At 39.1% G+C, this 25023-nt stretch overlaps 1 protein-coding gene across 4 annotated transcripts in view; it reads left to right on the top strand.

Moving 5' to 3' along the window:
• LOC123554828 (carboxyl-terminal PDZ ligand of neuronal nitric oxide synthase protein-like) overlaps positions 1–25023 on the top strand; it is a 106913-nt gene that overhangs the window by 42089 nt on the left and 39801 nt on the right. For all 4 annotated transcript variants that reach the window (XR_008367465.1, XM_045345188.2, XM_045345204.2 and 1 more), the window contains exons 5-7: positions 12026–12084; positions 16286–16394; positions 16806–16947. Coding sequence is in view for 3 of the 4 variants with exons in the window: in XM_045345188.2 (XP_045201123.1) it covers positions 12026–12084; positions 16286–16394; positions 16806–16947 (310 nt within the window). In the remaining variant the exon portion in view is untranslated. The remainder of the gene's footprint in view (positions 1–12025; positions 12085–16285; positions 16395–16805; positions 16948–25023) is intronic.

The following is a 25023-nucleotide window of genomic DNA, read 5'->3' as shown; positions in this document are numbered from 1 at the left end:
ACATGTAGAATGGAGTAATATTTCCTACATTAAAGCGTAATGGTATGATAAACACAAGCACACTATTCACCCGTAAGTTACTTTTTAGCTCACCTGTCACAAAGTGACAAGGTGAGCTTTTGTGATCGCGCGGTGTCCGTCGTCCGTCCGTCCGTCAGTGCGTCCGTGCGTGCATCCGTAAACTTTTGCTTGTGACCACTCTAGAGGTCACATTTTTCATGGGATCTTTATGAAAGTTGGTCAGAATGTTCATCTTGATGATATCTAGGTCAAGTTCGAAACTGGGTCACGTGCCGTCAAAAACTAGGTCAGTAGGTCTAAAAATAGAAATACCTTGTGACCTCTCTAGAGGCCATAATTTTCAATGGATCTTCATGAAAATTGGTCAGAATGTTCATCTTGATGATATCTAGGTCAAGTTAGAAACTGGGTCACGTGCGGTCAAAAACTAGGTCAGTAGGTCTAAAAATAGAAAAACCTTGTGACCTCTCTAGAGGCCATATATTTCGCAAGATCTTCATGAAAGTTTGTCAGAACGTTCACCTTGATGATATCTAGGTCAGGTTCGAAACTGGGTCACGTGCCATCAAAAACAAGGTCAGTAGGTCAAATAATAGAAAAACATTTTGACCTGTCTAAAGGCCATATTTTTCATGGGATCTGTATGAAAGTTGGTCTGAATGTTCATCTTGATGATATCTAGGTCAAGTTCGAAACTGGGTCACGTGCCGTCAAAAACTAGGTCAGTAGGTCCGAAAATAGAAAAACCTTGTGACCTTTCTAGAGGCCATATATTTCACAAGATCTTCATGAAAATTGGTCAGAACATTCACCTTGATGATATCTAGGTCAAGTTCGAAACTGGGTCACGTGCCTTCAAAAACTAGGTCAGTAGGTCAGATAATAAAAAAACCTTGTGACCTCTCTAAAGGCCATATTTTTCATGGGATCTGTGTGAAAGTTGGTCTGAATGTTCATCTTGATGATATCTAGGTCAAGTTCGAAACTGGGTCACGTGCCATCAAAAACTAGGTCAGTAGGTCTAAAAATAGAAAAACCTTGTGACCTCTCTAGAGGCCATATATTTCATGAAATCTTCATGAAAATTTGTCAGAATGTTCACCTTGATGATATCTTAGTCTAGTTTGAAAGTGGATCACGTGCCATCAAAAACTAGGTCAGTAGGTCAAATAATTAGAAAAACCTTGTGACCTAACTAGAGGCCATATTTTCCATGGGATCTGTATGAAAGTTGGTCTGAATGTTCATCTTGATTATATCTAGGTCAAGTTTGAAAGTGGGTCACGTACCATCAAAAACTAGGTCAGTAGGTCAAATAATAGAAAAACCTTGTGACCTCTCTAAAGGCCATATTTTTCAATGGATCTTCATGAAAGTTGGACTGAATGTTCATTTTGATGATATCTAGGTCAGATTCGAAACAGGGTCATGTGTGGTCAAAAACTAGGTCATTAGGTCTAAAAATAGAAAAACCTTGTGACCTCTCTAGAGGCCATACTTGTGAATGGATCTCCATAAAAATTGGTCAGAATGTTCACCTTGATGATATCTAAGTCAAGTTCGAAAGTGGGTCACATGCCATCAAAAAGTAAGTCAGTAGGTCAAATAATGAAAAAACGTTGTGACCTCTCTAGAGGCCATATTTTTCATGGGATCTGTATGAAAGTTGGTCTGAATGTTTATCTTGATGATATCTAGGTCAAGTTCGAAACTGGGTCAAATGCGATCAAAAACTAGGTCAGTAGGTCTTGAAATACAAAAACCTTGTGACCTCTCTGGAAGCCATACCCTTGAATGGATCTTCATGAAAATTGGTCAGAATGTTCACCTTGATAATATCTAGGTCAAGTTTGAAACAGGGTCACGTGCCTTAAAAAACTAGGTCAATAGGTCAAATAATAGAAAAACCTTGTGACCTCTCTAGAGACCATATTTTTCAATGGATCTTCATGAAAATTGGTCAGAATTTTTATCTTGATAATATCTAGGTCAAGTTCAAAACTGGGTCACATGAGCTCAAAAACTAGGTCACTATGTCAAATAATAGAAAAAATGACGTCATACTCAAAACTAGATCATGTGGGAAGAGGTGAGCGATTCAGGACCATCATGGTCCTCTTGTTAGACAGAGTGGTCACACATACATCCATAACAATTTCTGGTCTGTATAACTTCTGGTCGCAGGATATCTTTTGACTTATAGGTATTTGGTTTAGGTCAGAGGTAGGCATATCTTCTATATTCTCACAGAGATATAGGTACCTGCTTTTTTGTCTTAAGGGCTGGGGGTATTTGATAAATTCTCAGGGTGTGTGGAGCAACTGGTATCTGCTATATTCTCGGAGGGTTACTGTTGTCTGCTATATTCTTAGATGGCAAAGGATATCTGCTATATTCTACGAGGGGTAGAGGTATCTGCTATATATTTCTTTGAGGGCAAGGGATATCCACTATATTCTACAAAGGCTAGGGGTATCTGCTATATTCAAGGAGGGCTTGGGCTGTCTGCTATATTCTAAGAGGGCTAGGGGTAAATGCTATATTCTAATAGGGCAAGGACTATCTGCTATATTCAAGGAGGGCTTGGGCTGTCTGCTATATTCTAAAAGGGCTAGGGGTAAATGCTATATTCTAATAGGGCAAGGGCTATCTGCTATATTCTAGTAGAGTATCTGCTATATTCTCAGAGGGCTAGGGATATCAGCTATATTCTCAGTGGGCAAAGGTATCTGCTGTATTCCCAGAGGGCAAGGGGTATCTGATATATTCTCAGAGGGAAAGGGGTATCTGCTATATTCTCACAGGGCAAGGGGTATCTGCTATATTCTCAGAGGGCAAGGGGTATCTGCTATATTCTCAGAGGGCAAGGGGTATCTGCTATATTCTCAGAGGGCAAGGGGTATCTGCTATATTCTCAGAGGGCAAGGGGTATCTGCTATATTCTCAGAGGGCAAGTGGTATCTGCTATATTCTCAGAGAGCAAGGGGTATCTGCTATATTCTTGAAGGGCAAGTGGTATCTGCTATATTCTCAGAGAGCAAGGGGTATCTGCTATATTCTTGAAGGGCAAGTGGTATCTGCTGTATTCTCAGAGGGCAAGTGGTATCTACTATATTCTCAGAGAGCAAGGGGTATCTGCTATATTCTTGAAGGGCAAGGGGTATCTGCTATATTCTCAGAGGGCAAGGGGTATCTGCTATATTCTCAGAGGGCAAGTGGTATCTGCTATATTCTCAGAGGGCAAGTGGTATCTACTATATTCTCAGAGAGCAAGGGGTATCTGCTATATTCTTGAAGGGCAAGGGGTATCTGCTATATTCTCAGAGAGCAAGGGGTATCTGCTATATTCTTGAAGGGCAAGTGGTATCTGCTATATTCTTGAAGGGCAAGGGGTATCTGCTATATTCTCAGAGGGCAAGGGGTATCTGCTATATTCTCAGAGGGCAAATGGTATCTACTATATTCTCAGAGAGCAAGGGGTATCTGCTATATTCTTGAAGGGCAAGGGGTATCTGCTATATTCTCAGAGAGCGAGTGGTATCGGCTGTATTCTCAGAGGGCAATGGGGTATCTGCTATAATCTCAGAGAGCAATGGGTATCTGCTATATTCTCAGAGGGCAAGGGGTATCTGCTACATTCTCAGATGGCAAGGGGTATCTGCTATATTCTCAGATGGCAAGGGATATCTGCTATATTCTCAGTGGGCAAGGGGTATCTGCTATATTCTCAGAGGGCAAGGGATATCTGATATATTCTCAGAGGGCAAGGGGTATCTGCTATATTCTCAGAGAGCTTGGGTATCTGCTATATTCTTGGAGGACAAGGTGTGTCTGCTATATTCTTGGAGGGCAAGGGTATCTGCTATATTCTCTGAGGCCAAGGGTATCTGCTGTAGTTTCAGAGGGCAAGGGGTATCTGCTATATTCTTGGAGGGCAAGGGTATCTGCTATATTCTCAGAGGGCAAGTGTATCTGCTATATTTTTGAAGGACAAGGTGTGTCTGCTATATTCTTGAAGGGAAAGGGGTATCTGCTATAGTTTCAGAGGGAAAGGGGTATCTGCTATATTCTTGGTGGGAAAGGAGTATCTGCTATATTCTTGGAGCGAAAGGGGTATCTGCTATATTCTCAGAGGGCAAGGGGTATCTGCTATATTCTTCAAGGGCAAGGGGTATCTGCTATGTTCTCAGAGGGCAAGGGGTATCTGCCATATTCTTCAAGGGCAAGGGGTATCTGCTATATTCCTGGAGGGCAAGGGTATCTGCTATATTCTTGGAGGGCAAGGGCTATCTGCTATATTCTCAGATGGCAATGGGTATCTGCTATATTCTCAGAAGGTAAGGGGTATCTGCTACATTCTTGGAGGGCAAGGGATATCTGCTATACTTTCAGAGGGCAAGGGATATCTGCTATATTCTCAGAGGGCAAGGGTATCTGCTATATTCTCAGTGGGCAAGGGTATCTGCTGTTTTCCCAGAGGGCAAGTGGTATCTGATATATTCTCAGAGGGAAAGGGGTATCTGCTATATTCTCATATGACAAGCAAGGGGTTTCTGCTATATTCTCAGAGGGCAAGGGGTATCTGCTATATTCTCAGATGGCAATGGGTATCTGCTATATTCTCAGAGGGCAAGGGGTATCTGCTATATTCTTGGAGGGCAAGGGATATCTGCTATACTTTCAGAGGGCAAGGGGTATCTGCTATATTCTCAGAGGGCAAGGATATCTGCTATATTCTTGGAGGGCAAGGGGTATCTGCTATATTTTCAGAGGGCAAGGAGTATCTGCTATATTCTTGGAGGGCAAGGGATATCTGCTATACTTTCAGAGGGCAGCGGTATCTGCTATATTCTCAGAGGGCAAGGGTATCTGCTATATTCTTGGAGGGCAAGGGTATCTGCTATATTCTCAGAGGGCAAGTGTATCTGCTATATTCTTGGAGGACAAGGTGTGTCTGCTATATTCTTGAAGGGAAAGGGGTATCTGCTATAGTTTCAGAGGGAAAGGGGTATCTGCTATATTCTTGGTGGGAAAGGAGTATCTGCTATATTCTTGGATGGCAAGGGGTATCTGCTATATTCTCAGAGGGCAAGGGGTATCTGCTATATTCTTCAAGGGCAAGGGGTATCTGCTATGTTCTCAGAGGGCAAGGGGTATCTGCTATATTCTTCAAGGGCAAGGGGTATCTGCTATATTCCTAGAGGGCAAGGGTATCTGCTATATTCTTGGAGGGCAAGGGCTATCTGCTATATTCTCAGATGGCAATGGGTATCTGCTATATTCTCAGAAGGTAAGGGGTATCTGCTACATTCTTGGAGGGCAAGGGATATCTGCTATACTTTCAGAGGGCAAGGGATATCTGCTATATTCTCAGAGGGCAAGGGTATCTGCTATATTCTCAGTGGGCAAGGGTATCTGCTGTATTCCCAGAGGGCAAGTGGTATCTGATATATTCTCAGAGGGAAAGGGGTATCTGCTATATTCTCAGAGGGCAAGCAAGGGGTATCTGCTATATTCTCAGAGGGCAAGGGGTATCTGCTATATTCTCAGATGGCAATGGGTATCTGCTATATTCTCAGAGGGCAAGGGGTATCTGCTATATTCTTGGAGGGCAAGGGATATCTGCTATACTTTTAGAGGGCAAGGGGTATCTGCTATATTCTCAGAGGGCAAGGGTATCTGCTATATTCTTGGAGGGCAAGGGGTATCTGCTATATTTTCAGAGGGCAAGGGGTATCTGCTATATTCTTGGAGGGCAAGAGGTATCTGCTATATTCTCAGAGAGCAAGGGGTATCTGCTATATTCTTGAAGGGCAAGTGGTATCTGCTATATTCTCAGAGAGCAAGGGGTATCTGCTATACTTTCAGAGGGCAAGGGGTTTCTGCTATATTCTCAGAGGGCAAGGGTATCTGCTATATTCTCAGAGGGCAAGGGGTATCTGCTATATTCTCAGAGGGCAAGGGGTATCTGCTATATTCTTGGAGGGCAAGGGATATCTGCTTTATTCTCAGATGGCAATGGATATCTGCTGTATTCTCAGAGGGCAAGGGGTATCTGCTATATTCTTGGAGGGCAAGGGATATTTGCTATACTTTCAGAGGGCAAGGGGTATCTGCTATATTTTCAGAGGGCAAGGGGTATCTACTATATTCTCAGAGGGCAAGGATTTCTGCTATATTCTCAGAGGGCAGGGGGTATCTGCTATATTCTTCAAGGGCAAGTGGTATCTGCTATATTCTCAGAGGGCAAGGGTATCTGCTATATTCTTGGAGGGAAAGGGGTATCTACTATATTCGCAGAGAGCGAAAGGTATCTGCTATATTCTCAGAGGGCAGGGGGTATCTGCTATAATCTTAAAGAGCAAGGGTATCTGCTATATTCTTGGAGGACAAGGGGTGTCTGCAATATTCTCAGAGAGCAAGGGTATCTGCTATATTCTCTGAGGGCAAGGGTATCTGCTATATTCTTGGAGGGAAAGTGGTATCTGCTATATTCTTGGATGGCAAGAGATATCTGCTATATTCTTAGAGGGAAAGGGGTATCTGCTTTATTCTCTGAGGGCAAGGTGTATCTGCTATATTCTCAGAGGGCAAGGATATCTGCTATATTCTTGGAGGGCATCGGGTATCTGCTATATTCTCAGATAGCAATATGTATCTGCTGTACTTTCAGAGGGCAAGGGGTATCTGCTATATTCTCTGAGGGCAAGGGTATCTGATATATTCTCAGAAGGCAAGGGGTATCTGCTAAATTCTCAGAGGGCAAGGGTATCTGCTATATTCTCAGAGGGCAAGTGGTATCTGCTATATTCTCAGAGGGCAATGGGTATCTGCTATACTTTCAGAGGGCAAGGGGTTTCTGCTATATTCTCAGAGGGCAGGGGTATCTGCTATATTCTCAGAGGGCAAGGGGTATCTGCTTTATTCTCAGAGGCCAAGGGTATCTGCTATATTCTCAGAGGGCAAGGGGTATCTGCTATATTCTCAGAAGGCAAGGGTATCTGCTATATTTTCAGAGGGCAAGGGGTATCTGCTATATTCTTAGTGGGCATGGGGTATCTTCTGTATTCTCAGAGGGCAAGGGGTATCTGCTATTTTCTTGGATGGCAAGGGGTATCTGCTATATTCCTGGAGGGCAAGGGGTATCTGCTATATTCTCAGAAGGCAAGGGATATCTGCTATATTCTCAGAAGGCAAGGGTATCTGCTATATTCTCAGAGGGCAAGGGGTATTTGCTATATTCTCAGAGGGCAATGGGTATCTGCTATACTTTCAGAGGGCAAGGGGTTTCTGCTATATTCTCAGAGGGCAAGGGTATCTGCTATATTCTCAGAGGGCAAGGGTATCTGCTATATTCTCAGAGGGCAAAGCGTATCTGCTATATTCTCAGAAGGCAAGGGTATCTGCCATATTTTCAGAGGGCAAGGGGTATCTGCTATATTCTTAGAGGGCATGGAGTATCTTCTGTATTCTCAGAGGGCAAGGGGTATCTGCTATATTCCTGGAGGGCAAGGGGTATCTGCTATATTCTCAGAGGGCAAGGGGTGTCTGCTATATTCTTAGAGGGCATAGGGTATCTTCTATATTCTTGGATGGCAAGGGGTATCTGCTATATTCCTGGAGTGCAAGGAGTATCTGCTATATTCCCAGAGGGAAAGGGGTATCTGCTATATTCTCAGAGGGCAAGCAAGGGGTATCTGCTATATTCTCAGAGGGCAAGGGGTATCTGCTATATTCTCAGATGGCAATGGGTATCTGCTGTATTCTCAGAGGGCAAGGGGTATCTGCTATATTCTTGGAGGGCAAGGGATATCTGCTATACTTTCAGAGGGCAAGGGGTATCTGCTATATTTTCAGAGGGCAAGGGGTATCTGCTATATTCTTGGAGGGCAAGGGATATCTGCTGTACTTTCAGAGGGCAGCGGTATCTGCTATATTCTCAGAGGGCAAGGGTATCTGCTATATTCTTGGAGGGCAATGGGTATCTGCTATACTTTCAGAGGGCAAGGGGTTTCTGCTATATTCTCAGAGGGCAAGGGTATCTGCTATATTCTCAGAGGGCAAGGGGTATCTGCTATATTCTCAGAGGGCAAGGGGTATCTGCTATATTCTTGGAGGGCAAGGGATATCTGCTTTATTCTCAGATGGCAATGGGTATCTGCTATATTCTCAGAGGGCAAGGGGTATCTGCTATATTCTTGGAGGGCAAGGGATATTTGCTATACTTTCAGAGGGCAAGGGGTATCTGCTATATTCTCAGAGGGCAAGGGGTATCTACTATATTCTCAGAGGGCAAGGATTTCTGCTATATTCTCAGAGGGCAGGGGGTATCTGCTATATTCTTCAAGGGCAAGTGATATCTGCTATATTCTCAGAGGGCAAGGGTATCTGCTATATTCTTGGAGGGAAAGGGGTATCTACTATATTCTCAGAGAGCGAAAGGTATCTGCTATATTCTCAGAGGGCAGGGGGTATCTGCTATAATCTTAAAGAGCAAGGGTATCTGCTATATTCTTGGAGGACAAGGGGTGTCTGCAATATTCTCAGAGAGCAAGGGTATCTACTATATTCTCTGAGGGCAAGGGTATCTGCTATATTCTTGGAGGGAAAGTGGCATCTGCTATATTCTTGGATGGCAAGAGATATCTGCTATATTCTTGGAGGGAAAGGGGTGTCTGCTTTATTCTCTGAGGGCAAGGTGTATCTGCTATATTCTCAGAGGGCAAGGATATCTGCTATATTCTTGGAGGGCATCGGGTATCTGCTATATTCTCAGATGGCAATATGTATCTGCTGTACTTTCAGAGGGCAAGGGGTATCTGCTATATTCTCTGAGAGCAAGGGTATCTGCTATATTCTCAGAAGGCAAGGGGTATCTGCTAAATTCTCAGAGGGCAAGGGTATCTGCTATATTCTCAGAGGGCAAGTGGTATCTGCTATATTCTCAGAGGGCAATGGGTATCTGCTATACTTTCAGAGGGCAAGGGGTTTCTGCTATATTCTCAGAGGGCAAGGGTATCTGCTATATTCTTAGAGGGCAAGGGGTATCTGCTTTATTCTCAGAGGCCAAGGGTATCTGCTATATTCTCAGAGGGCAAGGGGTATCTGCTATATTCTCAGAAGGCAAGGGTATCTGCTATATTTTCAGAGGGCAAGGGGTATCTGCTATATTCTTAGTGGGCATGGGGTATCTTCTGTATTCTCAGAGGGCAAGGGGTATCTGCTATATTCTTGGATGGCAAGGGGTATCTGCTATATTCCTGGAGGGCAAGGGGTATCTGCTATATTCTCAGAAGGCAAGGGATATCTGCTATATTCTCAGAAGGCAAGGGGTATCTGCTATATTCTCAGAGGGCAAGGGGTATTTGCTATATTCTCAGAGGGCAATGGGTATCTGCTATACTTTCAGAGGGCAAGGGGTTTCTGCTATATTCTCAGAGGGCAAGGGTATCTGCTATATTCTCAGAGGGCAAGGGTATCTGCTATATTCTCAGAGGGCAAAGCGTATCTGCTATATTCTCAGAAGGCAAGGGTATCTGCCTTATTTTCAAAGGGCAAGGGGTATCTGCTATATTCTTAGAGGGCATGGAGTATCTTCTGTATTCTCAGAGGGCAAGGGGTATCTGCTATATTCCTGGAGGGCAAGGGGTATCTGCTATATTCTCAGAGGGCAAGGGGTGTCTGCTATATTCTTAGAGGGCATGGGGTATCTTCTATATTCTTGGATAGCAAGGGGTATCTGCTATATTCCTGGAGGGCAAGGAGTATCTGCTATATTACCAGAGGGCAAGGGGTATCTGCTATATTCCCATAGGGCAAGGGGTGTTTGCTATATTCTTTTAGATAGCCTTAGTTTAGTTATCTGTGTTAACGTTTCTGACATTATATATAATTCTTTTATGTGAAACTGCATATGGTAACATTTTCTTTGTAGCTCAGTGTTAGATTGATTTACTTACAGAATGCAGGTTGTGTGTATTTTGTCTACAGTTGTTTTCTTCCACAATCCAGCTGTGAGAGAAATATCTGTTACTCTGGGAGGATATTTACATAATTTAATTAAAATGGAACTGTGATTGAAGCTTTTAACTGATTTCATTAATCAATCAACTGTTTGTGGTAATTAATCCCTTAGAGGATTGCATTCTTATCAAAGCTGATTGTTTTCTCTTAATCATTGTTAAATGGATTCTACTGTCACTAGGTTTCCTGACTGATTGCTGCCCTGAGAGGTTTTATGAAACACAAGATAGCTTATATGCTGGTGCTGGTAATGTGTGTATATGCTGGTGCTGGTAATCCTATTTTCTACACCAAACAAGTTATGGGGCTATATGCCATTATTCCAGAATATTGCATATTTTTGCAGATGCTCTCACCTAAACCATTAGGGACCAAACTTGGTCAGTAGCACCCTTTGAGCTGCATTTCTTAAATTTCTCCCACTGGTTCCACTTGACTGCATTTTTCTGGGAGCTGCAAAAGCTTAAAATAGAAAAACCTTCACCCGCTTAGCTCAATAAGGAGAGCCAGACCTACAGATCTCGGGGTCGCAAGTTCGATCCCCGAGCGGGGCATATGTTCTCTTTGACGATTTGATAAAAGACATTGTGTCTGACATCATTTGTCCACCACCTCTGATTCATATGGGGAAGTTGGCAGTTACTTGCGGAGAACAGGTTTGTACTGTAACAGAATCGAGAAACACTGGTTAGGTTGACTGCCCACCATTACATAAGTGAAATACTGTTGAGAAAAAACAACATTAAACCCAAAACAAACAGACAAATAAAGAAAAATCTTCAGAGGACTACTTCTTGTGTATGCACCATGTAACCTTTGATGGACCTTTTTCAAGTTTGTTCACATGGTTCCATTTGATTGCATTTAGGGGCTACCGAAGCTAAAAATAGACAAACCTTCATTAAGCACTTGAAGGATTTTCAGAAAACTTGGCCTGATACAAGGTTAAAACTTCAATTCTGTTGAACAGCTTAGGTTATCATCAATTGTTGTTTGTTTTAAATGAAGACAGCATAAACTCATATATCAAATTCTTAAAATTATATGAAATGAGTCTGTTAGATGTAGATTCTTGTCATTTTCTTAAGATCTGTTTGTCTAACTGATCGTTCTCTTTACATCTTCTCTTAAAAAGTTGTTTTTCTTTTATCTTTGATTTTTGCCATTACTCAATGATTTGCAACTGATATATCAGGACCGAAAGTAGATCACTTTTTGCAACGGAAATTTGAATTTCGTAGATTTCCATTAAATTTTCATTATCATGCAGGGAGAAAGTGTATCTGGTACTATCATTGATGTGATAGGCATCTAGTAGCTCTGTCTGTAAGAAGTTCTGAGATTTTTAAAAAATGTTCTCGAGTCAGTCCATGCCGACAATTCCTATTTATCATATTTACTTTATTTTACGAAGGGATGGTGAAAAATAAGAGCAAGTTTAAGAGTACCCTTTTACTGAGGATCAGCTAAGAGCGAAAACTTTCTGTCTCCTTCAAGAAAATTCGATAATTTCCAAGACATTTTTTCTCCCAACTGGGTAATCTTGTTTCAGTGTTAATGGAATAGTGTGGCATGTCCTGTCACATTTGTATTGGTGCTGGCATGTAACAAATGTTTATGCGTTAATTTAATAGTGTAAAAGATCAATATACCGTCTCCATATACTGTCTCCAAAATGTACAAGTCCAATTTGTCTGTACATTTTCTTATCTTTATTATGTGCTCCTAGCAAAGATATTTATAGAAATGATTTTAATCTGAAACTGCAACTTTTGGGAGGCACAGTGGTGTTAGGAAAGAGCTTCTGTGTTTTTTTAGGAATGTAGGGGTAGCATAACTGTTTTTCTTTGTTTACAAAAGGCTGTCTTGCTCTGTGACACAGATTACTAAGATTATTAATTCCCAGTTTGTAGAGAAGACGTACTTTATCAAGATCTATAGATACCATGGTAATAATTGCTGTTTGCTGTTTTTCTTCCAGAGACTGCCACAGTGGTATGATGATAGTAAACTGTTGATTGTACACCATCCTATATATAGGTTTGTATATTTCTACACAGTGGAATGACCAAATGTTGATTGTACATACAGAGACTGATGGTACCTGAAAAATCATGGTTTTATGTTTGAAAACTTGATACTTGAGTACCTCAATTTTACAAAAATCTAGTTCATTCTTTATTGTCTCACGATGAAAGGCAATATTTAATCTGAAAAGGTGTAGGACTATTTAGTGATCTGGACATGGTATGCATAGATTCTGATGTGCTTCAAACAAAATCTACTTCATATATATAAGTTATTGCTCAATCAAAAATGCTAAACATGATTTTCAATTTTCAAACAAATTAATTCAAAGGTAGACATGGTATTATTACTGTTGATAATTTATACTAGGTAATTCTCTGATTCTATCAAATGGTTCTGCTTGGCATCTAGAAAAGGCAGGTAAAGCTGAAAAAAAGGAAAACCTTTGAATGACTTCTCATGAATAACTTGAAAGATTGTCACAAAACTCAGTTTGTAATATCCTTCTAAATGCTCAGAATTAATAGTGTTTGTGAGCACCCTATGTCTGTCATCCGTCATTGTCCATTGTCAGTATGTTCATCTATGCAAACATTTTACTTAAACTTCACTTTCCTTCTGAAACTACTGGTCAGACACACACGGAACTTGGTCTGTAGCATCCTGGAACTTGACTGCACCTAGGGGCTGCAAGAGTTGAAATAGAATAACCTTTAAACAACTTCTTCTCTTGTACCACAGGATGAATCTTCACTAAACTTGGACTTTTTCAGACTTGTTCAGATGGTTCCACTTAACTGTACCGATTGGTCAAAAGAGCTAAAAATAGAAGAAAGATTTTAAACAATTTCTTCTCAATTGATTTTCACTGAGTTGGTCTGTAGCTTTCTGGGATTAACTTTACTCATATTTCTTCAAATGGTTCTATAAAAACTGCACTTAATGGCCCACAGAATTATAAATAGTTCAACCTTTTGTAAACCACTTGATGGATGTTCACCAAACTTAGAGACAAAAACATGGATCTATCTCGACTTTTTTCAAAAGATTCCACTTAACTGCACTTATTTGCCACAAAAGCTAAAAATAGAAAAGTATTGAAGCAACTCGCTTGATGGATGTTTACCAGACTTTGTCAGAAGCATCATGTTACAGACTTTTCACAAATTGTTCAGATGGTTTTGCTTGACTGCTTTTGATAGCCACCAGAACTCAAAATAGAAAAACCTTAAAATGACTACGTAGGCCTAAAAAAAAATTCTTTGTTTCCGGTAACAGGCTCAGAAAAATTAGGGTAGGTAGGTCGGAAAATATTTTTTTTTTTTGGAAATTTTTTTTATTAAGTGGGACTTTTCGGAAATTATTTTTGTGTCAAAAAATGAATACAAATAAGGGGATTATACCTTTAGAGCATCAGTAAGTTGATTTCTAACATCACTGACCATGTTTAAAGCAGAAAAAGTGCAGTTTTGCAACTTTTTGACAAAAAGTTGAAAAAAATTTCTCCAAAGCAATAAAAACATTTAGGGTTGGGCCAAAAATTTAGGGTAGGTCGGGATACCAGAAACGAACAATTTTTTTTTTTACGCCTTAACAAGAACCACGTCATGCATTTCCACATTTCCACCAAACTTGGTCAATAGTATCTTAGAAAGGGATAATTCTCAGATTTGTTCAATTGGTTTACCTTGACTGCATTTAATGGTGTCAAGAGCTAAAGATAGAAAAACTTTTAAACAACTTCTCTTTTAACCTCTTGATATGTGTACATGAAACTTTGAAATTTTGATAGGTAATCATAACTTTTAATTCTTTTTAATAAAATTCTCAGGATATATAGTTGATATTGTTTGACAGGTAACATGCCAACTTGCAGTCAGATTCATGCAGTAAATCTTCATATAATTTCTTTGTATGTTCCTTTCGTGATTTGCTACCAAGGAGGGCTCAGTCCCAGTCAGTAACAGCCATTGCTGCTATGTGTTGGATTTATAAATATATAATTGAAAACTTACCTTGTTTGAAAGTATTCAGTTTCAAAATAGTTTCATGCAATCTTACCTTGGGTGGTCCTGTACCAAAATAGTTTTAATCATCACAACCACATTGAATTATAGTTGAATTGTGGAACTCTGGTGAGCGATCTAGGGCCCTTTTTTTGTCAAACAAAAAACAGTGCAAGTAGAAAATCTTGCTAAATATCACTTCATTTTGCTAGTTTGCAAGCATAGATATGTACCATGAAATAACTGTTTCTTTTACCTCTACCAAAATTGTTAACACCATGTTGATTTTTAGCCCACCATCATGATGATGGTGGGCTATTAAAATCACTCTGCGTCCGTGGTCCGTCCGTCCGTCATTCCGTCCGTCCGTCCGTCCGTCCGTCCGTTAACAATTTCTCGTTATCGCATCTCCTCAGAAACTACTGGGGGGATTTTGACCAAACTTTGTCAGAATGATGTATTGGTACCCTAGTTGTGTCCCCATGAAAATCAGACTGGTTCAACAATTTTTGAGTGAGTTATGGCCCTTTGTTTATTTCTATAATTTATATAGATTTATATAGGGAAAAACTTTGAAAACCTTCTTGTCCAAAACCACAGAGCCTAGGGCTTTGATATTTGGTATGAAGCATCATCTAGTGGTCCTCTACCAAGATGATTCAAATTATTTCTCTGGGGTCAAATATGGCCCCGCCCTGGGGGTCACATGGTTTATATAGATTATATAGGGAAAAACTTTGAATAACTCTTGTCCAAAACCACAGGGCCTAGGGCTTTGATATTTTGTATGTGACTTCATCTAGTGGTCTTCAACTAAGATTGTTCAAATTATACCCTAGGGTCAAATATGGCCCGCCCTGGGGGTCATATGGTTTACATAGACTTATATAGGGAAAAACTTTGAAAATCTTCTTGTCCAAACCACAAAGCCTAGGGCTTTGATACTTGTAATGTAGCATCATCTAGTGGTTCTCTACCAAGTTTGTTCAAATTATCCTCCTAGGGTTAAATATGGCCCCGCCCCGGGGTCACATGGTTCATATAGACTTATATAGGGAAAAGCTTTTAAAATGTCTTGTCAGTAACTACATACATTCAAACTTGGACCACATGTATTATTTTTGAGTGGCAAGATGAACCTTGACATGAGTTGACCTTGATTTTGACCTAGTGACCTACTTTCACATTTCTGTAGCTACAGCCTTCAAATTTGGACCACATGCATAATTTTGTGCACTGGAAAAAACTTTGACCTTTATTTTGACCTAGTGACCTACTTTCACATTTTTGAAGGTACAGGCATCAAATTTGGACCATATGCATAGTTTCGTGTTTCAAAATGAAATTTGACATTGATTTTGACCTAGTGACCTACTTTCACATTTCTCAAGCTACAGCCTTCAAATTGGATACATGCATAGTTTTGTTTACTGAAAAAAACTTTGACCTTGACATTGACCTAGTGACCTACTTTCTCATTTTGAAGATACAGGCTTCAATTTGGACCACATGCATAGTTTTGTATTCTGAAATAAATTTGACCTTGATTTTGACCTAGTGACCTACTTTTACATTTCTCAAGCTACAGCCTTCAATTTGGACCACTTGCATAGTTTTGTGTACTGAAATGACCTTTGACCTTTACATTGACCTAGTGACCTACTTTCACATTTTTAAGGTACAGGCTTCAAATTTGGACCACATGCATAGTTTTGTATTCCGAAATAAAATTTGACCTTGATTTTGACCTAGTGACCTACTTTTACATTTCTCAAGCTACAGCCTTCAGATTTGGACCACATGCATAGTTTTGTGTACCGAAACAAACTTTGACCTTTACATTGACCTAGTGACCTACTTTCACATTTTTGAAGTACAGGCTTCATATTTGGACCACATGCATAGTTTTGTATTCCGAAGTAAAATTTGACCTTGATTTTGACCTAGTGACCTACTTTTACATTTCTCAAGCTACAGCCTTCAAATTTGGACCACTTGCATAGATTTGTGTTGTGTACGGAAATGAAATTTGACCTTGAGCTAGTCAGTAAGTCTTGAAATTTGGAACACTCAAAAATGGCACATTGGTGGGCGCCAAGATCACTCTGTGATCTCTTGTTTTAAAAAGAATTCTGCCATTATATAATTATTTTTGAGGTTCTGTTTTTTGTGTGCCCATTGTTGAGAGAGTGGTGTGTATATTTTAGGATATTCTACGTATCACATGACTCCCAAGACTTGAAGATCTGGAGTTACATTGCAAGAGATGGACCAACTAACGTGTTTAAATGTAATGTTTTCAAGTCTTATAAAAAGGTAATAAAATATATATAAAAAGGTAATAAAATGTAATAAAACGTATAAAGTTATTATAGTCAGATATTGATCAAGTAATATAGTGTGTGTGACAGGCATGATCTGGTGAGGAATTAAATTTTACTATTTCCATTTTTCCGTTTTCAATTAGTTGATAAGTGAACAATTTTTGATATAAAGTATTGAACAGAAGCTCATTCAATATATGATTAATTTATAAGATCAGTGTTATTTCAATCAAGCATTCTTTGTAGTACATTTGTACACATGTATGACAGATGGTTTATAGTGATGAAAAGTTAATTAAGTGTGGTATTTTTCCTGAAATAGTTTAGTTACTTCATATTATGATTAAATATTTGTAATAAAAGTCTGTTCATTTTAGTTGAAAGTTTAATTTGTATTTTACAGGAGCAAGCGATGCGTATTGTTCGAACAATTGGTCAGGCGTTTGAAGTGTGCCATAAGCTGAGTGTTGCACAGACTGTCCCCTGTCAACATGAAAAAGTAGAAACTTTAAGTAACCAGTCTGTTGAGATAGATAAAGTTAAAAGTAAGTAAGACGTGTTGCATAATACTTATATTCATTGTGTAGGTTATTGCTGACTGACAGCAAAGTAAGAGTCCCAATTTCAAACAAATGATTTCATTTAAAGATATGCTAGTATAACTATAAGCAGTTGATGTTCAGGCTGTTTACATCAGGCAATATTCTGCTTCCTTGAACAGATATGGTAATGCATCTGTTCCTAGACAGCTAATTAAGTTGCAGTCATTCTAATGGGGATTTTTCATGCGATACCAATTAATCACAATTAATCATAGATGGCGTGAAAGTTGTCCATTCTGGAATTGAGGAAGAGTAGAAATGTTCTTTCAGCCGTAACAGATATCAGAATAAGATATAAAAGTATGTAGGTCATGCTAAAAGATTTGTTTGTTTGTAAATAGTAATTTAGACCTTCAAGGGTAGAGAGGGTAGATAGCTGTGGCCCGACGTACGGCTTTAGTATACCTGGATTTTCTGGTATGAAAAAAATTCATTCCCCTTGATGGATTGTCACTACTACTGGATTGCTTGATGGATTGGCACAACTACTGGATTACTTGATAGATTGTCACTACTACTGGATTGCTTGATGGATTGATATGTCACTACTATTGGAATGCTTGATGGGTTGTCACTACTACTGGATTGCTTGATGGTTTGTCACAACTACTGGATTGCTTGATGGAGTGTCACAACTACTGGATTACTTGATGGATTGTCACTATTACTGGATTGTTTGATGGATTATCACTTCTACCAGATCGCTTGATGGATTGTCACTACTACTGGATTGCTTGATGGATTGTCACAACTACTGGATTGCTTGATGGAGTGTCACAACTACTGGATTACTTGATGGATTGTCACTATTACTGGATTGTTTGATGGATTATCACTACTACCAGATCACTTGATGGATTGTCACTACTACTGGATTGCTTGATGGATTGTCACAACTACTGGATTACTTGATGGATTGTCACTACTACTGGATTTTTTGATGGATTGTCACTACTACTGGATTGCTTGATGGATTGTCACAACTACTGGATTGCTTGATGGTTTGTCACTACTACTGGATTGCTTGATGGTTTGTCACTACAACTGGATTGCTTGATGGATTGTCACTACTACTGGATTGTTTGATGGATTGTCACTACTACTGGATTACTTGATGGTTGGTCACTACTACTGGATTGCTTGATGGATTGTCACTACTACTAGATTGTTTGATGGATTGTCACAACTACTGGATTGCTTGATGGTTTGTCACTACTACTGGATTGCTTGATGGATTGTCACTACTACTGGATTACTTGATGGTTTGTCACTACTACTGGATTGCTTGATGGATTGTCACTACTACTGGATTACTTGATGGATTGTCACTACTACTGGATTGCTTGATGGATTGTCACTACTACTGGATTACTTAATGGATTGTCACTACTACTGGATTGCTTGATGGATTGTCAGTGCTACTGGATTGCTTGATTGGTTGTCACTACTACTAGATTACATGATGGATTGTCACAACTACTGGATTACTTGATGGTTTGTCACAACTACTGGATTACTTGATGGTTTGTCACTACTACTGGATTACTTGATGGATTGTCACAACTACTGGATTACTTGATGGATTGTCACTACTACTGGATTGCTTGATGGTTTGTCACAACTACTGGATTACTTGATGGATTGTCACTACTACTTGATTACTTGATGGATTGTCACTACTACTGGATTGCTTGATGGTTTGTCACTACTACTGGATTGCTTGATGGATTGTCACTACCACTGGATTACTTGATGGTTTGTCACTACTACTGGATTGCTTGATGGATTGTCACTACTACTGGATTGCTTGATGGATTGTCACTACTACTGGATTACTTAATGGATTGTCACTACTACTGGATTGCTTGATGGATTGTCAATGCTACTGGATTACTTGATTGGTTGTCACTACTACTGGATTACTTGATGGATTGTCAATGCTACTGGATTACTTGATTGGTTGTCACTACTACTGGATTACTTGATGGTTTGTCACAACTACTGGATTACTTGATGGTTTGTCACTACTACTGGATTACTTGATGGATTGTCACAACTACTGGATTACTTGATGGATTGTCACTACTACTGGATTGCTTGATGGTTTGTCACAACTACTGGATTTCTTGATGGATTGTCACTACTACTGGATTACTTGATGGATTGTCACTACTACTTGATTACTTGATGGATTGTCACTACTACTGGATTACTTGATGGATTGTCACTACTACTGGATTGTTTGGTGGATTGTCACTACTACTGGATTGCTTGATGGATTGTCACTACTACTGGATTGCTTGATGGTTTGTCACTACTACTGGATTTTTTGATGGATTGTCACTACTACTGGATTGCTTGATGGATTGTCACTGCTACTAGATTGCTTGATTGGTTGTCACTACTACTGGATTACTTGATGGATTGACATGTCACTACTATTGGATTGCTTGATTGGTTGTCACTACTACTGGATTACTTGATGGATTGACATGTCACTACTATTGGAATGCTTGATAGGTTGTCACTACTACTGGATTGCTTGATGGTTTGTTACAACTACTGGATTACTTGATGGATTGTCACAACTACTGGATTGTTTGGTGGATTGTCACTACTACTGGATTGCTTGATGGTTTGTCACTACTACTGGATTGCTTGATGGAGTGTCACAACTACTGGATTACTTGATGGATTGTCACTATTACTGGATTGCTTGATGGATTGTCACTACTACTGGATTGCTTGATGCATTGTCAATGCTACTGGATTTCTTTATGGATTGTCACAACTACTGGATTACTTGATGGATTGTCACTACAACTGGATTGTTTGATGGATTATCACTACTACTGGATTGCTTGATGAATTGACATGTCACTACTACTGGATTACTTGATGGGTTGTCACTACTACTGGAATGCTTGATGGATTGTCACTACTACTGGATTGCTTGATGGAGTGTCACAACTACTGGATTACTTGATGGATTGTCACTACTACTGGATTGCTTGATGGATTATCACTACTACTGGATTGTTTGATGGATTGACATGTCACTACTATTGGAATGCTTGATGGGTTGTCACTACTACTGGATTGCTTGATGGATTGTCACTACTACTGGATTGCTTGATGGATTGTCACTACTACTGGATTGCTTGATGGAGTGTCACAACTACTGGATTACTTGATGGAGTGTCACTACTATTTGATTGCTTGATGGATTATCACTACTACTGGATTGCTTGATGGGTTGTCACTACTACCGGATTGCTTGATGGATCATCACTACTACTGGATTGCTTGATGGATTGTCAATACTACTGGATTGCTTGATGCTTTGTCACTTATCACATTATCACTACTGCTGAATTGCTTGATGGATTGCCACTACTACTGGATTGCTTGATGGATTGTCACTACTACTGGATTACTTAATGGATTGTCACTACTACTGGATTGCTTGATGGATTGTCAATGCTACTGGTTAACTTAATTTATTGTCACTACTACTGGATTGCTTGATGGATTGTCAGTGCTACTGGATTGCTTGATGGATTGTCAATGCTACTGGATTGCTTGTTGGTTTGTCACTATAACTGGATTGCTTGATGGATTGTCAATACTACTGGATTACTTAATGGATTGTCACTACTACTTCATTGCTTGATGGATTGTCAGTGCTACTGGATTGCTTGATGGATTGTCAATGCTACTGTATTACTTGATGGTTGGTCACTATAACTGGAGTACTTGATGGATTGTCACTACTCCTGGATTACTTGATGGATTATCACTACTACCGTATTACTTGATGAATTATCACTACTACTGGATTACTTGATGGATTATCACTACTACTGGATTGCTTGATGGATTATCACTACTACTGGATTGCTTGATGGATTATCACTACTACTGGATTACTTGATGGATTATCACTACTACTGTATTACTTGATGGATTATCACTACTACTGGATTGCTTGATGGATTATCACTACTACTGGATTGCTTGATGGATTGTCACTATTACTGGATTACTTGATGGATTATCACTACTACTGGATTACTTGATGGATTATCACTACTACTGGATTGCTTGATGGATTATCACTACTACTGGATTGCTTGATGGATTGTCACTATTACTGGATTACTTGATGGATTATCACTACTACTGGATTACTTGATGGATTATCACTACTACTGTATTACTTGATGGATTATCACTACTACTGGATTACTTGATGGATCATTACTACTTCTGGATTTCTTGTTGTTTGTCTGTCCTACTTGAGTGCATTGTAGATTATATGTACAAATTGAAGATTGTCAGTACTGCTGGTATTATTGCTGGATTAACACTACTGGAAGGATTCTGTGCTGACTTAAATCTTAAATATACGACCATGTATGATTTTGTTAATTTCTTTGTGAACAAGAAAGCTATAATAAAATTACTTGTGTTTGCTGTTTGCACATTTCTGATGTGATTGCATGTTTCAGTTGTAAGCAATAGGAAAGTTCCTGAGGTCATCAGTTGTAAGCAGTAGGAAAGTTGCTGAGGTCATCACTTATTTCAGTTGTAAGCAGCAGGAAAGTTGCTGAGGTCATCACTAGTTTCAGTTGCGAGGAAAGTTGCTGAGCTCATCACTAGTTTCAGTTGCAAGCAGTAGGAAAGTTGCTGAGGTCATCACTTATTTCAGTTGTAAGCAGTAGGAAAGTTGCTGAGCTCATCACTTGTTTCAGTTGTAAGTAGTAGGAAAGTTGCTGAGTTATCACTAGTTTCAGTTGTAAGCAGTAGGGAAGTTGCTGAGCTCATCACTAGTTTCAGTTGTAAGCAGTAGGAAAGTTGCTGAGCTCATCACTTTTTTCAGTTGTAAGCAGTAGGAAAGTTGCTGAGCTCATCACTAGTTTCAGTTGTAAGGAAAGTTGCTGAGCTCATCACTAGTTTTAGTTGTAAGTAGTAGAAAAGTTGCTGAGCTCATCACTAGTTTCAGTTGTAAGCAGTAGGAAAGTTTCAGTTGTAAGCAATAGGAAAGTTGCCGAGGTCATCACTAGTTTCAGTTGTAAGCAGTAGGAATGTTGCCGAGGTCATCACTTATTTCAGTTGTAAGCAGTAGGAAAGTTGCCAAGGTCATCACTTGTTTCAGTTGTAAGCAGTAGGGAAGTTGCTGAGCTCATTACTAGTTTAAGTTGTAAGCAGTAGGAAAGTTGCCGAGGTCATCACTTATTTCAGTTGTAAGCAGTTGGAAAGTTGCCGAGGTCATCACTTATTTCAGTTGTAAGCAGTAGGAAAGTTGCCAAGGTCATCATTTGTTTCAGTTGTAAGCAGTAGGAAAGTTGCTGAACTCATCACTAGTTTAAGTTGTAAGCAGTAGGAAAGTTGCCGAGGTCATCACTTATTTCAGTTGTAAGCAGTAGGAAAGTTGCCGAGGTCATCACTTGTTTCAGTTGTAAGCAGTAGGAAAGTTGCCGAGCTCATCACTAGTTTCAGTTGTAAGCAGTAGGAAAGTGGCCGAGGTCATCACTAGTTTCAGTTGTAAGCAGTAGGAAAGTTGCCGAGGTCATCACTTGTTTCAGTTGTAAGCAGTAGGAAAGTTGCCGAGGTCATCACTTGTTTCAGTTGTAAGCAGTAGGAAAGTTGCCGAGGTCATCACTTGTTTCAGTTGTAAGCAGTAGGAAAACAGTAGGAAAGTATCTCATGACTTATAATTAAGTGTAGTAAATTGTTTAAGAGCATTTCCCTGCACTGGGATATAATGGAGACAATTTTTCATTAACCATGTTGGAACTGATTAAGAATTTTGCTGAGATGAGACAGTCAAATAGCAAGATTACGTGCCAAACAGATGTTAAAGATAGGCATTTAAGTTGTCTGTTACACGGTATGAGTCAAATATGTGTACAAAATTATGTGTTACATTATGATTAATGATTTCACTGTGCCAAATTTGTCTCAATCTCGCAGAGATCTTTCCTTTTCTAATGTCAGAAAGAAATAAAGAAGCAAATTGCTTATTGATTTAGTTTCTAGATTTTCTATAATTTTGTGCAGGCCTCTAAGAATTTTTACACAAGATAATTTATTTTCTATGATATTCATCTGCCAAACTGATATTTGTTATATTTTCCTGAAACTGTTAATCGGGCTGATGTTTCTATAGACTGTGAGTGGATTAGATATTGCATGGCTGCCACACTATTTGATATGAACATAAAAGCTTCATTTCTTGTCATTTCCTTTTATGGTAAATTGTTATCTCATTTTTTTGCCATAGGTTTGAATATTTGATTAACACATTAAAAAAACTTTACTGATTCCAGTATTAAGTCCCCTATTGGTTGAAAACCAGTTTTGGGGGCTATAGGATCTGTCTGTCCATCTGTCCGCAATTTTGTGTCCAGTCCATAACTCTGTTATTCATCAAGGGATTTTAATATTACTTGGCACAATTGTTCCCCATGATGAGACAAGGTGTCATGTGCAAAACTTGGACCCCTAGTTCAAAAGTCAAGGTCACACTGATTAAAAGTCAACAGGGCTTTTTTCTGTTTGGTCTGTAACTCAACAATACATATTTATTTTACTTGGTACAAATGTACTCCATAAGACAATGTGTCATGCACAACTTTCAAACCCCTAGCCTAAAGGTCAAGATCACACTTGGCAGTCAAATGTTAACATGGCATGACCAGGGTCTGTTTTGTGTCAGGTCCAGAATTTGGTCATCCATCAAGGGATTACAATATTACTTGGCATAGATACTCCCCATAATCAGACGACATGTCATGCGCAATACCCAGAACCCTAACGCAAAGGTAAAGGTCACACTTGGAGGTCAAATGCCAATAGGGTTTTTATCCTGTATGGTCAATAACTCTGTCATCTATTAAGGGATTTTAATATTACCTGATACAAATGTTTCCCAACCAAGATAAACAACTGGAGCAAAATGAGAACACATATAAAGCAGGCTGGAATTATTTGCTGAGATACATACAGAGTGTATGGATATACCAAATTTGATTATCAACAATCATACAAAATTGTCAAGTAACTTTAATGTAATATATAAAGAAGATATCAAGTTGATTCAATTACCTCGGCATACAATATATCATCATCCTCGCCAAGGAATTATGGTAATCACTTGGATGATAGGAGAATGTGCTTCCAGAGTTCCATGTCATTACCAGGATAATTGCCTGTTAAATTCATTGCTGGCTTATAACCTAGTGACAATTCAATTACAGGGAAATAATATCAGGACAACAAGCAGCAGTTTGCATGTCAGTGAACACACAATATCTTCATTGCTTTCTCACAGAACACCGGAAATATTTATTGTCCCCAGTAAGAGGATTTTAAAGTTCTATAAAACTTTTAATTTTTTGTTGAAAACAGAAGAAACAGTTGTCCAAACAGAGAGTATCAAAATGACATTGTTGATAAACCCTACTTTCAATATTGCACATGATAAGTGCTATAAATGGAGGAAATCAAAAACAGTAGATTCAATAATACTTCCTACTAATTGAACCAAGTACTGAAACCTTTGACAAATATATAAGAAAGCAATAATCATAAGTCAGATTTTACAAAATGTAGATTTATTATGTACAAAGCAAAATACATCGCAGCTACTTTATAAAATTGTACGCTGATAAAACCTGCTAAAACAAGCTAATTCTCTGTTAACCTTAGGGTGAGAATGGAAGTGTAGAAGTTGGATACTCTAGTTTCTTAGTTTAAAGGCACAATTAGTCATTCGCTTTTATAGACAATATCATACCTTTGCCTGTTGGTATGTCAAACAGCGAAACATTTCAGAATATACAATCCTTTAACAATTGCTAACTGACAAGTTGCATCTACAGTAGCTGAAATAAATTATTCGTTGATTGAGGGCTTAGAGTGAAACTGATCTATCTGCTTCTATTTCTATATACAGATAGACCAGTTTCATGTAAACAAAAGATGATTTGTCAATTGAAGCCAAGTTTATTTCAC

This window comes from Mercenaria mercenaria, chromosome 15 (genome assembly GCF_021730395.1).
Source record: "Mercenaria mercenaria strain notata chromosome 15, MADL_Memer_1, whole genome shotgun sequence".
Taxonomy (NCBI): domain Eukaryota; kingdom Metazoa; phylum Mollusca; class Bivalvia; order Venerida; family Veneridae; genus Mercenaria; species Mercenaria mercenaria.
This window is presented reverse-complemented; position numbering and strand designations above follow the sequence as displayed.